Below are 13,803 nucleotides of genomic sequence, written 5' to 3' on the forward strand. Positions count from 1 at the left end.
CGAAGTAAAGCAAACCGCCCTCGCTGTCCACCGGGGTTCCCGCAGCCCCTCCGGAAAACTTCGTCCCCTCTTGCACCAAACTTTGCTCCGGGCTTTGCAACCTCGCGCGGAGGCTGCGGCGCGGGAAGGGTTAAGACTGCCCGTCCCAGCTGACAGTCAGCTGATTGGGCCCTGATTGACAGCTCGGAAAAGTTTCCTTGTTTCTCGACTCCTATGCTAATCGCGGGCGCTCCCGCCGCCTCCCATTGGTCCGGAGTACCAGTCAATTTCCCATTTGGGCCTGACGTCACGAGTGCTATAAAACTCAGCAATAGCTTTAAACTCTTCTTGCTGGATCAGAGGCTTTAAAATCTTTTTTTTTTCATCTTCGAGCTGTATAGCTCCGGCTGCTCGTCGGCTCGGTCTCCCTCCTTTTGCTCCGCGCCTCGCCTTTTCCCCAGGACTTCGCTATTTCGCTTTAAAAGAAAAAAAAAAAAAAAAAGCAAGAACGAACTCAACTCCCCCCACCCCTCCCTTTCCTCCAGCGCGGCTGCACCTCTGTCTTGCACTTTGCACGGAGGGAGGAAGAGCGCGAGGTTGAGCGAGGGGAGAGAAAAAAAAAAATTTTTTTTAATAAAAAAGAGCCAGGCAGAAGAGGAGGCGAGAAGCATGAAGTGTTAACTCCCCCGTGCCAAGGCCTGCGCCGCCCGGACAGCCGCCCGCCGCGCCTGCAGCCCCGAACGGCCGCCGCGCGCGCCCCGCCTGCAGCCGGGGCCGGCAAGCCGGGCCGAGCCCTCCTTATGCAAAGCGCGCAGCGGAGCGGCGAGCGGGGGACGCCGCGCACCCAGCCGGGCTCCTCTGGCTTCGCCGCCGCAGCCGCCGCCGCCGCCGCCACCGCCACCGCAGCCCGCGGAGGACCTTCCCGAGCCTGAAGCCGCCGGCTCCGCGCGCTAGGAGGCGAGCAGGCGAGGAGGGGCCGGGGCGAGCGAGCGAGCACATTGGCGTGAGCCGGGGGGGGAGGGAGGGCGGGCGCGGGGGGCGCGGGCAGGGCGGCGGGGGTGTGTGTGTGTGTGTGTGCGCGCTCGGAGGTTTCGGGCCAGCCACCGCCGCGCGAGCTAGAAGCGCCCCAGCCCGGCAAGCTGGCTCACCCGCTGGCCACCCAGCACAGCCCGCTGGCCCCTCTCCTGCAGCCCATCTGGCGGAGCGGCGGCGGCGGCGGCGGCGGCAGGAGAATGGCATCGGAACTGGCAATGAGCAACTCCGACCTGCCCACCAGTCCCCTGGCCATGGAATATGTTAATGACTTCGATCTGATGAAGTTTGAAGTGAAAAAGGAGCCGGTGGAGACCGACCGCATCATCAGCCAGTGCGGCCGTCTCATCGCCGGGGGCTCGCTGTCCTCCACCCCCATGAGCACGCCGTGCAGCTCGGTACCCCCTTCGCCCAGCTTCTCGGCGCCCAGCCCGGGCTCGGGCAGCGAGCAGAAGGCGCACCTGGAAGACTACTACTGGATGACCGGCTACCCGCAGCAGCTGAACCCCGAGGCGCTGGGCTTCAGCCCCGAGGACGCGGTCGAGGCGCTCATCAGCAACAGCCACCAGCTCCAGGGCGGCTTCGATGGCTACGCGCGCGGCGCGCAGCAGCTGGCCTCGGCGGCCGGGGCCGGCGCCGGCGCCTCCCTGGGCGGCAGCGGCGAGGAGATGGGCCCCGCCGCCGCCGTGGTGTCCGCCGTGATCGCCGCGGCCGCCGCGCAGAGCGGCGCGGCCCCGCATTACCACCACCACCACCACCACCACCACGCCGCCGGCCACCACCACCACCCGACGGCCGGCGCGCCAGGCGCCGCGGGCAGCGCGTCCGCCTCGGCCGGCGGCGGCGGCGGCGGCTCGGGCGGCGGCGCGGGCGGCCCGGCCAGCGCCGGGGGCGGCGGCGGCGGCGGCGGCGGCGGCGGCGGCGGGGGCGCGGCGGGGGCGGGGGGCGCCCTGCACCCGCATCACGCCGCGGCCGGCGGCCTGCACTTCGACGACCGCTTCTCCGACGAGCAGCTGGTGACCATGTCGGTGCGCGAGCTGAACCGGCAGCTGCGCGGGGTCAGCAAGGAGGAGGTGATCCGGCTGAAGCAGAAAAGGCGGACCCTGAAAAACCGCGGCTATGCCCAGTCCTGCCGCTTCAAGAGGGTGCAGCAGAGGCACGTCCTGGAGTCCGAGAAGAACCAGCTGCTGCAGCAGGTCGACCACCTCAAGCAGGAGATCTCCAGGCTGGTGCGCGAGAGGGACGCGTACAAGGAGAAGTACGAGAAGCTGGTGAGCAGCGGCTTCCGAGAAAACGGTTCGAGCAGCGACAACCCGTCCTCTCCCGAGTTTTTCATGTGAGTCTGACACGCGACCCCAGCTCGCCACCTTGATAAGCGCTCCGTGGGGGTCCGGCTCGGGTGTGGGCTTGCAGTTCCAAGAGCCTTGCTCGCCACCACCTCGCCCCCTCCCCTCCCGAGCTTGCCCCCAGCCCGCCCCCAGTTGCCCCCTGCGCACACACATACACACATACACACACACACACACACACTGCTCCGAGATGATGGTGGTGGTGGCGGCTGTTTTTGAGTCGGGGAGGGGCTGGTGGTCTGGCTCATGGATTGCCAATCTGAAATTCTCCATAACTTGCTGGCTTGTTTTTTTTTTGTTTGTATTTTTTTTTAACATCCCCCCCCCTCACCTTTCACTTGCTCAATGTTCAGAGATCTCAACAGAGTTCCTCATGCTCACCTTTGAAGCCTGCATCATTCACATATTTTTTTTTCTTCTTCAGTTCATGAGCTGGTGTTCATTTTCTGTGTGTGTGTTTTATTTTGTTTGGATTTTTTTTTTTTTTTTAAGAACTTTGAGTTTTTGGAGCTTGCTGTGTTGCCCCTATCTCGACCCCCGCCCCCATCCTCCACCCTCACTCCCTTGCCACCCATCTCCTTTGAGATTTAAAGAAAAAAAAAAAAAGGCTAAGTTTTTTTTCTCCTCCTGAGTTCTTCATATGAGATTGAGCTTGCAAAGGAAAAAAAAATGTGAAATGTTATAGACTTGCAGCGTGCTGAGTTCCATCGGGGTTTTTTGAGCATTGTTATGCTTAAATAGAGGGAAAAAAAATCCTCATGAACCTGCCACAATCAAGCCTGCATCAAGCTTCTGGGTGTGACTCCTGAGTTTTGGTCCTTATGATGCCAAATCTGAGAGTTTAGTCTGCCATTAAAAAAAAAAAAAAAAAAAAAAACTCATTCTCATCTCATGCATTATTATGCTTGCTACTTTGTCTTAGCAACAATGAACTATAACTGTTTCAAAGACTTTATGGAAAAGAGACATTATATTAATAAAAAAAAAAAAGCCTGCATGCTGGACATGTATGGTATAATTATTTTTTCTTTTTTTTTCCTTTTGGCTTGGAAATGGACGTTCGAAGACTTATGGCATTGGCATTCATACTTTTGTTTTATTGCCTCATGACTTTTTCAGTTCAGAACAAAAAAAAAAGTGCAACCCTAGAGCCTTCTTCCCATGAAAGTTTGCATCTGCTCCAAAACTGCTTTTGAGTTACTCAGAACTTCAGCCTCCCATTGTAAATGCACTGAAGGGGTTCCTTGTCAAAGATGCCAGAATGGGTTAAAAATTTTAACAAGGCCAACAGTAAAGAACTCTTAATGTATTCTTTTTAAATGAGAATGACCACCCCATTGGGTGGACTAAAATTGTGCTATTGCCGAAAGCAGTCTAAAATTTATTTTTAAGAGAAAGAAATCTGCCCCATTATTTTTGGTTTGTTTTGTTTTAATTTTTTTTGGCTTTTGGTCATTGTCAAATGTGGAATGCTATGGGTTTCTAGTATATAATTTAATTCTAGTTTTTATAATCTGTTAGCCCAGTTAAAATGTATGCTACAGATAAAGGAATGTTATAGATAAATTTGAAAGAGTTAGGTCTGTTTAGCTGTAGATTTTTTAAAAGATTGATGCACTAAATTGTTTACTGTTGTGATGTTAAGGGGGGTAGAGTTTGCAAGGGGACTGTTTAAAAAAAAAGTAGCTTATACAGCATGTGCTTGCAACTTAAATATAAGTTGGGTATGTGTAGTCTTTGCTATACCACTGACTGTATTGAAAACCAAAGTATTAAAAGGGGAAGCACCCCTGTTTATATCTGTAGGGGTATTTTACATTCAAAATGTATGTTTTTTTTTTTTCAAATTAAAGTATTTGGGACTGAATTGCACTAAGATATAACCTGCAAGCATATAATACAAAAAAAATTTGCAAAACTGTTTAGAACGCTAATAAAATTTATGCAGTTATAAAATGGCATTACTGCACAGTTTTAAGATGATGCAGATTTTTTTACAGTTGTATTGTGGTGCAGAACTGGATTTTCTGTAACTTAAAAAAAATCCACAGTTTTAAAGGCAATAATCAGTAAATGTTATTTTCAGGGACTGACATCCTGTCTTTAAAAACAAATGAAAAGTAAATCTTACCACAATAAATATAAAAAAATCTTGTCAGTTACTTTTCTTTTACATATTTTGCTGTGCAAAATTGTTTTATATCTTGAGTTACTAACTAACCACGCGTGATGTTCCTATGTGCTTTTCTTTCATTTTCAATTCTGGTTATATCAAGAGAAAGAATAATTACAATAATAAACTGCATTTTTTTTTTTGATTCTGTACTCAGTTTCTTAGTGTGCAGTTTAACTGGGCCCAACTCTGCATTAGAAGTTTGAAAGGCATCCTTTTCTCTAGAGGTAGGAGTAATGAAGAAGTAGGGAGGCAATAATTCAGGGTGAAACACAGGCTGTTTGGTTAGTGCAGTCCTTCTAATAATTAGTAACATGTAATGTAAATGTAAATTGCGATCTCTGTAAATCCCCCTCCCCCTCAAAGTTTTCAGTTTTTAAATAAGTTGAGACACCATTGCCCTGCTGGAAACAAACAAACATGCCAGCCTGTGAGCAGGGCCTTCTCGGCCTCGGCCGAGCGACTGATCCCCCAGCAGCGTGCCCATCTGGAGAGAAATGAGCCCAGAAAGAGGGCATTGGCAGAGGTGGCTTGGGCACATATGCATTCGGTGGTCAAGACAAACAGTTCTTGCCTTTTGGCTGAAACTGATTATTTTTCTTCTTCCCTCACACGCCATGATTTTCTTGTTAGCAAGGCCTGACAAGATTTCACATCAACACTTTGAACACATCAAAGTTGTTGGTTTGTGTTTTTAACTTTGAAGGTCATTTGTCTTAAATAGGAAAAAGAAAAATCCTCCTCTCACTTACAGAAGTCCAAGTATATATCTGGGTTTAAACTGTGTTATTAAATCATATTTCCCTGTGCAAATTTAGCTGAGGGCATCTCCATGTAGCTGAGCTGGTAATGATTGCAAAGCACCTTAGCTCCTGGAATAGGAGCGAAAAAATAATGCCTGATTGAAATAAAAGCTGTGTTTTGATTTATTGGTGTTTTATCCCAACACAGGTTGTGAGTGGGGGCTCCCTGAAAAGATTGGTCGGAGAGTCTGGAGCCACCTTCACTAACAGCACTGACCTATTTTAAAAATGACACAAATTCATGCAACTAATGTTACAAATTCGTGCAGTTTGCATTCTTCATCAACTTCCCCTAGATCGCTAATAGGCTGTTAGACAAAGCCGACACTGTTTTGAAGATAGAGGCCAACACAGTGACTTCTGTTTTATTTTCTTTTCTGTCCTTTTAAAAAAAGGAAACAAAGATAATATTGCAACTCTGAACGAAGGCCTGATTTTGAGGAAAGCAGGTTGTGCTTGGCGCTGATGAGTTCTGGCCGGTGTATCCGCCTCCCTCCCCTCTTTCACAGAACACGAAGACAGAGGCTAACAGGGCATTTTGACCTTTCTCTCACTGTTAGCTTGGATAGGGACCCTGAATCCACACTTCATTTTGCTTTAACAGATGTCTTAGTAAACCTTCTTCCATGTGCTTGAACTTAGCTGTTCTTCTCTGCTTCAGAGATTTTTTTTTTTTTTTGGTCTGATCCCAACGAGATTTGCAGTCTCCCACTGTAGAAGCAGAAATGGATGTATCACTTAAGAGAGCCCAGCATCTGATGCAAGATTTCAGGCAAACACATTTTCCAGATAAGAGTGACCAGGATGGAGTTATTATAATTATCTCATGGGAAATGCCACTTCAGAGAAAAATACAGTGGTCCAACAATTAAGTGTTTTGATAGGACCCTACAAGGCAGTTCAATATAATAAGCAGGTTTTGGACCCAAATATGAAAAACACAAAGTGGCGTTGGCAAAAAAAAAAAAAAGGTGATTTTGGTGGCTGCCTTTAAGAGAAGTTTAACTCCTAACAAAAGGCATTAGAAGAAGTAACCATATTTGGGGGAAAAAATTCCTAAAAAGATTTGAAATGTAATGTGTGGTGAACACAAATACATGCTTTTTTTTTTTTTTTTAACCAAAAAATCCTAAATCCTGCCGGAGTGCCCTTATTACAAATAGGTCTGTAATTTTTGTTGTTGTTGTTTAAATCATGTGAGGAAATGTAGCTTTCCCTTCACACTGCATTTGAGGCTTTGTCTAAATAGTGTTAAAATTCCTTTCATTCCAAATGCAGAACTGAGCCCACTCACAGGTCGGAGCCATCTGTGGGACGTACCACATTTTGGAAGCCCCAAGATCATGTGCTTTACCCGTGTAGTCACAAAATGAAATTTACATGAGAATTCTAATTATTATTATTATTATTACTGTCTGCAGTCATGAAAAACAGCCAACTCTTGACTTCTGTTTAATTTCCTTTTTTAAAAAGAGAATAAATGATTGTGTTAGGGAGGAAAGGTATTACATGTATAACCTCCACGCTAACTGTGCCTTGTGTCTGAGGGTCTTAGGTACAGACCCACAGGAAACATGCTGGTGCTTCTGACTTTACCACGCGCCAACCCAAATAGACTCGCTTATTTTCAACCTGTAATATCTCTTAAAAAAAAAAAATCCACTGAAATTTACAAGATATATCCAATGGTATAAAGGGAAGTGTCCCAGAAGGTAACAGCCAACATTTTAAAAGCCTAGGGTAGACATGCACACGCTAAACAGTACTTTTTCACGCTTCATTGTTTCTCTGGCAGATAATTTTACTAAGAAGAAGAAAAAAAAGATTTGATTCCCCTCCCCAAGCAGATGCCACGGGCAGAAGCTTTAGCAGAGCCGAGCACCCTGGTTTCCTCTCGGGCCCTGGATAGTACTGTAATTATCAGTGATGTCAAACGTGGTCATTCATCAGGCAGAGCCATAAGTGAAACTAGTTAGTTAAGTACACCCGTTCCGTGGTCTTTTCTTCCCTCCCCCTTCTCTGCTGTCAGGCAGCCACAAAATCACTTCCCATGTTTCCTTTTTTTTTCCCCAGAACCATGTAATAATTTTTTACAATGTATCTGACACATTAATAGACTGACATCAAATAGGCAGAGGTTCTACTTCCTGTTCTCAGTGAGGAAATGATGTCTAGATGATCATATTTATTTGCCTTCATGCCATAACCACCTGGGCTTTCAACAGAGGCCATTCCAATGGGAAATGCCTTATTTATTACCGAATGTGCAATTCTAAGGTTCTGATCTTTTTCTCCCTTATACCTTCACCCCAGTAGTTTTTATTTACACCCGTCAAGTCGAGATATTTCTGCTCTTAAATAGGACCTCTCCTTGCCAAACCACCAGCTTTCAGGCTAAACGCAGTGAGCAGGGGCAAATGGTAAGCAGCCTTGCAAATACGGGGTGCAGCTGTCCCGGGAGCCGAATTCCCTACATGTCCTTGTCTGAGATGACCCAAGTGGCTTCTGACACATTCAAAGTTTCGCGAGTTCCGAAGTTGGAAGGTTTTAGCTGTTGTCTTTATATTTTGGTTTAGGCCAGCTTACTTCCGTATTCACCCTTGACTTGATGAAATGCTCTCCACCCGCCATTCTAGGCCGATCAATATATTTAAAAGTTTGCTTGCCACATTTTTGCCTGTTGGTAGTTAAAGACTAACCGCGATAGGTTGGAAGGTCCATGAGTGACAAACTTTAGCCGGCTAATTTCCATGCCAGTAAAACACACAGCCAGGCTCGGAGACCTTACTTCTTATATAAACGTGAGATCAGAGAGGCTAGGAAATCTGATTCACCCGCTTTAGACTGCTCATCTGCCAGGCTCCCCACTGCGATTTACTTTCATTTGATTTACTCTTAAATTTTGTCCCTTTTCTTTGAAGAAATAAATGCCTTTGTTTTTACAGCAGAGACATCTACCATGAGAGGCTATACTTTTCACCACTTCTGATGATTCCTCAGGAGGCTGAATGAATAATTTGGAGTCGGTGCCTTCCTTGTTGTCAATAGGAAAATGAGAGACACTTAAAGTTTGTTTTCTCATCGCGGGCCCATCCCAAATTTAAAAGATGTCCCGAGTCCAACACTAGGCAGACAGGAGCCCAGGGAGGTGATCCAGCCCTTCAGACCACCACACGCTGATGTGCGTGTTTGTCTGTTTTTGCGTGTGTTTAAAAGCAGAGCTGGAGCCTTCAGCCACCTTTCGATAACACTGCTTTTCTCACTTTTGATATAAATCTTCAAAATCTAGACATCACACAGCCCCAGAAAAGGGGAATCCTCTCCAAGCCTGGCTCCACCCGGGGCCCGTGAACAAACCCAGCTCTGTCTGGGCATTTTTTTTTTTTTTTTTTCCTCCAGCGGGGGTAGGGGACAGAAGTGAGAGCATTTCAGTCTCCCAGGCTGTCTCATGACTGTCAGGGCATAAAGGAGTACAGTCCGGCCACAATGTGGGAGCATCTTTACCCTTTCGAGAGGGACACAACAAAAAACAAAGCAAATCAAATTGCTCAGCACGAAGGCGTAGCAAAACCCGCAGCTCCCCGCCCGTCCCTGTAAGCATCTGTGGGAGGTGAGAAATGAGGGACGCCAGAGAGAACTCTGATGCGGACTTCGAAGGCATGTCACCCAGTGTACACATTTGCACGCAGGTTCAAGCCAGGTTCAGCTGTCCATTTCCTCCCTGTATGTTCACATGTGTTTCTGTTTTGAAAACAATTTTAGAGCTCGAACCCCAATTAAGAGCTCAGAGGAAATTGTGAATGTCTTAAGTGTGGGGCATTTATGGAACATATCAGCCTGTGACTTTGCCGTGGGGGCGTTTGGGACCAGTCGGATGTGTTGTGCCCATATTTCTACGGTCACCGCAGTAGGTCTGATGGCATCGTGACAGTTTCATTGTTTAATTTTGAAAGCCCTTTGTGTGTTTTCTCTAACTTTGCCCAACACAACAAGGCTAAGATAGGAAGAACACATCAGCGGCACACAGAAATTGGATCTTTCAATGTAAGTGCATCAGAGTTGGATAGTTTTAAGAAATTCACAAAATGCATTTTCCACAGAGAGGCTCTGATTGGAATGCACAGTTCTCAACCCAAATCATAACCATTTACCAGGCACCTCTTCCCCGTTCAACACACAGTTCCTTTTCCTTCCCTTTCTTTTTGTCAAATAACTATTCCGCCCCCCCCCCCCATAATTAGGACTTCGGATTGCAAAATCACATTCCTCCCTTCTCCACAGATTCTTGGACCTTTAGTTATGATTAGAAAGGGGCATTAATTCAAGAAGGGAGGATGAGGGAGGGGTGGTCTGTGGAGGTTTGGGAGAGGGGGGAGAGGAGAGGAAACAGTTCTGTGCTCACCCCCACACCCCCTTGGCCCCCACCCAGCCTAGGCCTGCCTGGGTGTGAGTTACACACCAGGGATTTGGATTCTGAATCTATTCTAAATATTCTGATCACCAGCCTTGAGTGTTTCCAAGCTGAGATTCCAAAGAATGGTTTTTCCTTGCGGTTGGTTCTTTCGGGTAGGAAATAGGCGAGGCCACAAAACCTTTGTAGAAATGGGAGAGGAGGCGTACCACCCACTCCGTCCCTGTCCCAAGAGAATGCTGAAAAGGAGGCCGTGAAGGGGGCCCTGAGCTGAAAACCTCGGCCAACAGAGCCGTGTTCCCTTTTGCCCCCCACATTTTTCCTTGTTCTCCATGCCTTCGTCCACTTCCAGAAGCCTGCAGAAGTGGGTTTCTGGTCTGCTTTGGGGGATTTTTCCAGGAAGCAAAGCAGACCAGAGGAGCAGAGGGCAGCTAGCTGGTCTACAGGGGCTGGGCTGGGGTCAGGGGTGGTGGTGTCACTAACAGAGACCCACCTTGGCTTATGACCCCTGATCGCCAGGGGTCAGCTCTAGGTCATTCCCGGGGCCCCTGCTTCCCACCAGACCGGATTTATTTGCAGGATGACTGACAGGCCGGTGGCAGACCCTGAGGTCCCCAGCATCCCTGAAGACAACTGCCATGTCCTTAGGTCCAGGGCCTCGGCCCCTGAGCGCCTGGTCCCTGGCTCATCCCAGTGTCCTGTCTGTATTTCACGCCTGGTCACCAGGGCCATCAGAGACTCAGAAGTCACTGCGTTGGACCAGAAAGCAGTCACCTAAGCTGGGGCTTGGGGCCCGTTAGCTCACTTCTGTGCCAGGCCCGGGGCAGACAGAGGCTGGGATGAGGAGGAGAGCTGGCAGGTGGCCGTGGCGTGTCTAAGCGCGGCTGCAGCTTCTGGGGCCCCTTCACCCTGGGTAGCCCTGCCCACCCAGCTGTGCTCTCCACCCGCCTGATACCTTGGCCACCGCGGCGGGTGCAGAAGGACAGGGCTCGCGGGGTGGGGTCCGGCTGCCCCCACGTGCCCCAGGCCCCAGTGGCACCCCGGGGTGGGGAGTGAAGGCTGGGGACTCTGCCCGCCAAGCTGCTCCCCTCTGAAATGCCCAGGCCCGCACCTGCACCCGGGGCACCACCGCGGGCGGTCATTCCCAGTTCGCCCGGGGCCCAGCCCGCTTCTTGGACGTGTATTGGGATTTGGTTCAACTGTTCCAGGAGGACCACCCGAGCCACAGTGGGGGCCTCGGGGATGTGAAAATGACCTGCTCTGCTGAGTACAGGGGTGGGCGCATGGAGGGAGGAAGCGGATTCAGCCCTAAAACGCTCCTCCTCCACTTGGGACCCCCCACACCACACTCCAGCCGCCCCAGGAACCTTCTGGAAGTAAGATCTTCAGGTCCAGGTCATTTGGTTTTTACTCTATTAATTTTCTGGCCCATTTTCCAGATCTAGCTTTATTTTATTTTATTTTTCCCCTTCTCTGGTTATAGACAGGGTGAAGAGGCAAACGAAAAAAGGAAGGAAATCCAGATAACCTGCTTTAAGTCATTCTAGAAATCTCCATACTATATTTGGGATTTGCCTTGATACAGTTTGATGCTTATTGTAGGGGAAAGCCACTCAAGCAAACTTCATTAGGATCTCACCCATAGCTCAGCTAGAGGGGCTTGCTTGGATTCCTGGGTGGCTGCCGAATCTCAGACACTCAGGAACTGTCTGCAAAGGACAAACTTTAAAATCACTCATTTCAGAAAAGAGCCCTTCATGCGGGATTTTTTTTTTTCCCCCTTTTAGGGACCTTCAGTTTTTTGGATCCTTGAGTGCAAAGTAATTAAGCATCTCTGCACCTTCTTAAATAAACTTCCCCCTTTCTCCTTCTTCTTCTCTTAGGGAAGGATTCATAAATGTGTAGATAAATATGGTGAAAGGAAAGCAAGGGTCTCAGCGTCTGAGCCGCTTTTACATTGTCAGATTCCACTAAAGTCCTTTTTGCCAGGATGGGGGACCTGCAGTAATCATTCTCAGATGAAATCGGTTAAAAGATGGTGGTTGAATCTGTTTTCAGGCAGGGAACCCAACATATTCTTTCATCTGCCATTTATCTATCTTATCTCCATGTGATGCTCTTTAATACATTGTAGAGGGGGGAGCTATTAAAAGATGAATATGCAGTTTCCGCATCGGGACATACTAATGAGCACACGACAGACTTCCTCGGTCTCCTCCACGTGTTGGTAGGCGGGAGCCAAACCGAGCCTAAATAGTCAAAGATGGTCTTCCCATAAAACCCTGGCCGGGCTTGGCATGACTCAGGGCAGCGAGGAGGTGCGTGCTGACCGTCTCTGTGTTCTCAGGGCGCCCTGTCCGTGTTAACTCCCCCTGCACTGTACCGCTAATGAGACCTTTTCAAATCTTCCTTGGAATATCACCGCACATTCCTATGCTATTTAAAAAGTACCATTTAATTGTTAGGCAAATAGATCCCGCTCGTGGAGGCTCTGTGCTAGCAGATGGCCCGCCTGGACTGCACCCAGTGCAGTCCAGCTTGAGAGTCTCCTCTCTACTCCCAGGCGAGGTCCCCTTGCCCCCACCATTCTTCCCTAGTGACTAGGCTGGGTGAAGGTGATGAGGACAGAACCCGGCAACGGCTTCTGGACCCTATTCGTGTGTGCGAACTGAATCTCTCTCCCCTGCTTTGGAAAGTAAATGCCTTGATAACAGGATGGGTTCCCCAGGTGGCCAGAGAATAGAGGTCATCTTGAGGAAAATGACACCAATGATCTAAAAAGGACATCTACTTTATGAGATTTCAGGCAAGATGCCAAATATCACATTTAATGAGGCCCGATTCTTTTTCTCCAAAAATAACAGAGGCTATCAATGAGCTGGTCAGGAAGGCAAAGGGGAATTTTTGCAAAGTCTCCGTTCAATTATTGCTTTGTAATATTGTTCTAAAATTGAAGAATGCTTCACAAGTCTATGATGTCATGTAAAATATTCCTTGCAGAAGCTTAACATATGTTTGCAGTGCCCCAAAGGAATTAAAAATATTCCCTCCACAATCTCTGAAGCTTTTATACTCTATTCAGTTGCATTTCAAACAGAATCTGTTGTTCCTAAAGGTTTTTTGTTTTTTTTTTTAAAGTAACATTATATGGGAAGTTTTGTTTTGTCTTTTGTTTGTTTTTTGAGATTAGCCATTTGAACTTGAAATGGAGAACAATTGATATCATGGATAACACTTCCAGGTTTTATAACTTCAGTATGTTTCTTGTTTCTTTTTTTTTTTGGCATAGAAATAATATATTTGGCAAAAGATTAGTATATACTCTGACATGAAAAAGAGCAGTTTGTGCCATAACGTTTAAAAAATCATTTCTAACATGAAATGTGGATCAAAGCCCATAATGTATTTGGGACAGCTCTGACAGATATGAGTCCAAATTTATTTATCTGTGTTTTAATGCATAGTCAGACTGTTTAGATAAAGGACATTGGAAAATTGTTAGAGAGTTACACTAAATGAAAACTTAAGTAAAAGATTCTATCCCAGTTACAGCAGCCTAGATATTTCAGCAGGTGTATGTGTCATGTGTATTTTTTCACACCAATTGTAAAGTAATTCAAATAAAAATGGGGCAGATTAAAGAAGAATAACTGAATCTCCACACTGGCAAAAAAATTAGATTGACTTACTGGTTTATCATAGTTATTGTACACAGATTTGTTGTAACCATGTTGAATTTTTTAAATTAGATTTTAAATATATTTTGACAGTTTGCGCTTGTAGAGTATGGCTAACTATATGGAGAAATGACAGGTCTGCTTTGTTATTAAACTGCTGTCTGGAAAATATTGGACTCCGTACAGTAAATGATAATTATTTTGCCACTTAACATTAGTACAGCTAATAGCAATAAGGGGTTTTTGAACCATAGAAAGCTAAACTACTTTGAATTACTGTGCTTTGTTATTCACTGTGAAGCAAAAAAGACTTTTTTTTTCTAAAGCAATCTCATTTTCATATTACCGTTCTAAGCATTCCCTGCTACTAATTTAAACA

At 47.1% G+C, this 13,803-nt stretch overlaps 1 protein-coding gene across 4 annotated transcripts in view; it reads left to right on the forward strand.

The window, feature by feature from the left end:
* The first annotated feature begins 314 nt into the window (after positions 1-314).
* MAF (MAF bZIP transcription factor) overlaps positions 315-13,803 on the forward strand; it is a 347,717-nt gene continuing 334,228 nt past the window's right edge. For 3 of the 4 annotated variants that reach the window (XM_043436506.1, XM_043436505.1, XM_043436507.1), the window contains exon 1: positions 315-2,347. In XM_043436506.1, the coding sequence (XP_043292441.1) occupies positions 1,212-2,347 (1,136 nt within the window). In that variant the 5' untranslated portion in view covers positions 315-1,211. Of the gene's footprint in view, positions 2,348-6,614; positions 13,119-13,803 lie in introns of those variants that run through there. The other variant, XM_043436508.1, reaches the window with a different exon arrangement.

Source organism: Cervus canadensis, chromosome 18 (assembly GCF_019320065.1).
Source record: "Cervus canadensis isolate Bull #8, Minnesota chromosome 18, ASM1932006v1, whole genome shotgun sequence".
Classification (NCBI taxonomy): domain Eukaryota; kingdom Metazoa; phylum Chordata; class Mammalia; order Artiodactyla; family Cervidae; genus Cervus; species Cervus canadensis.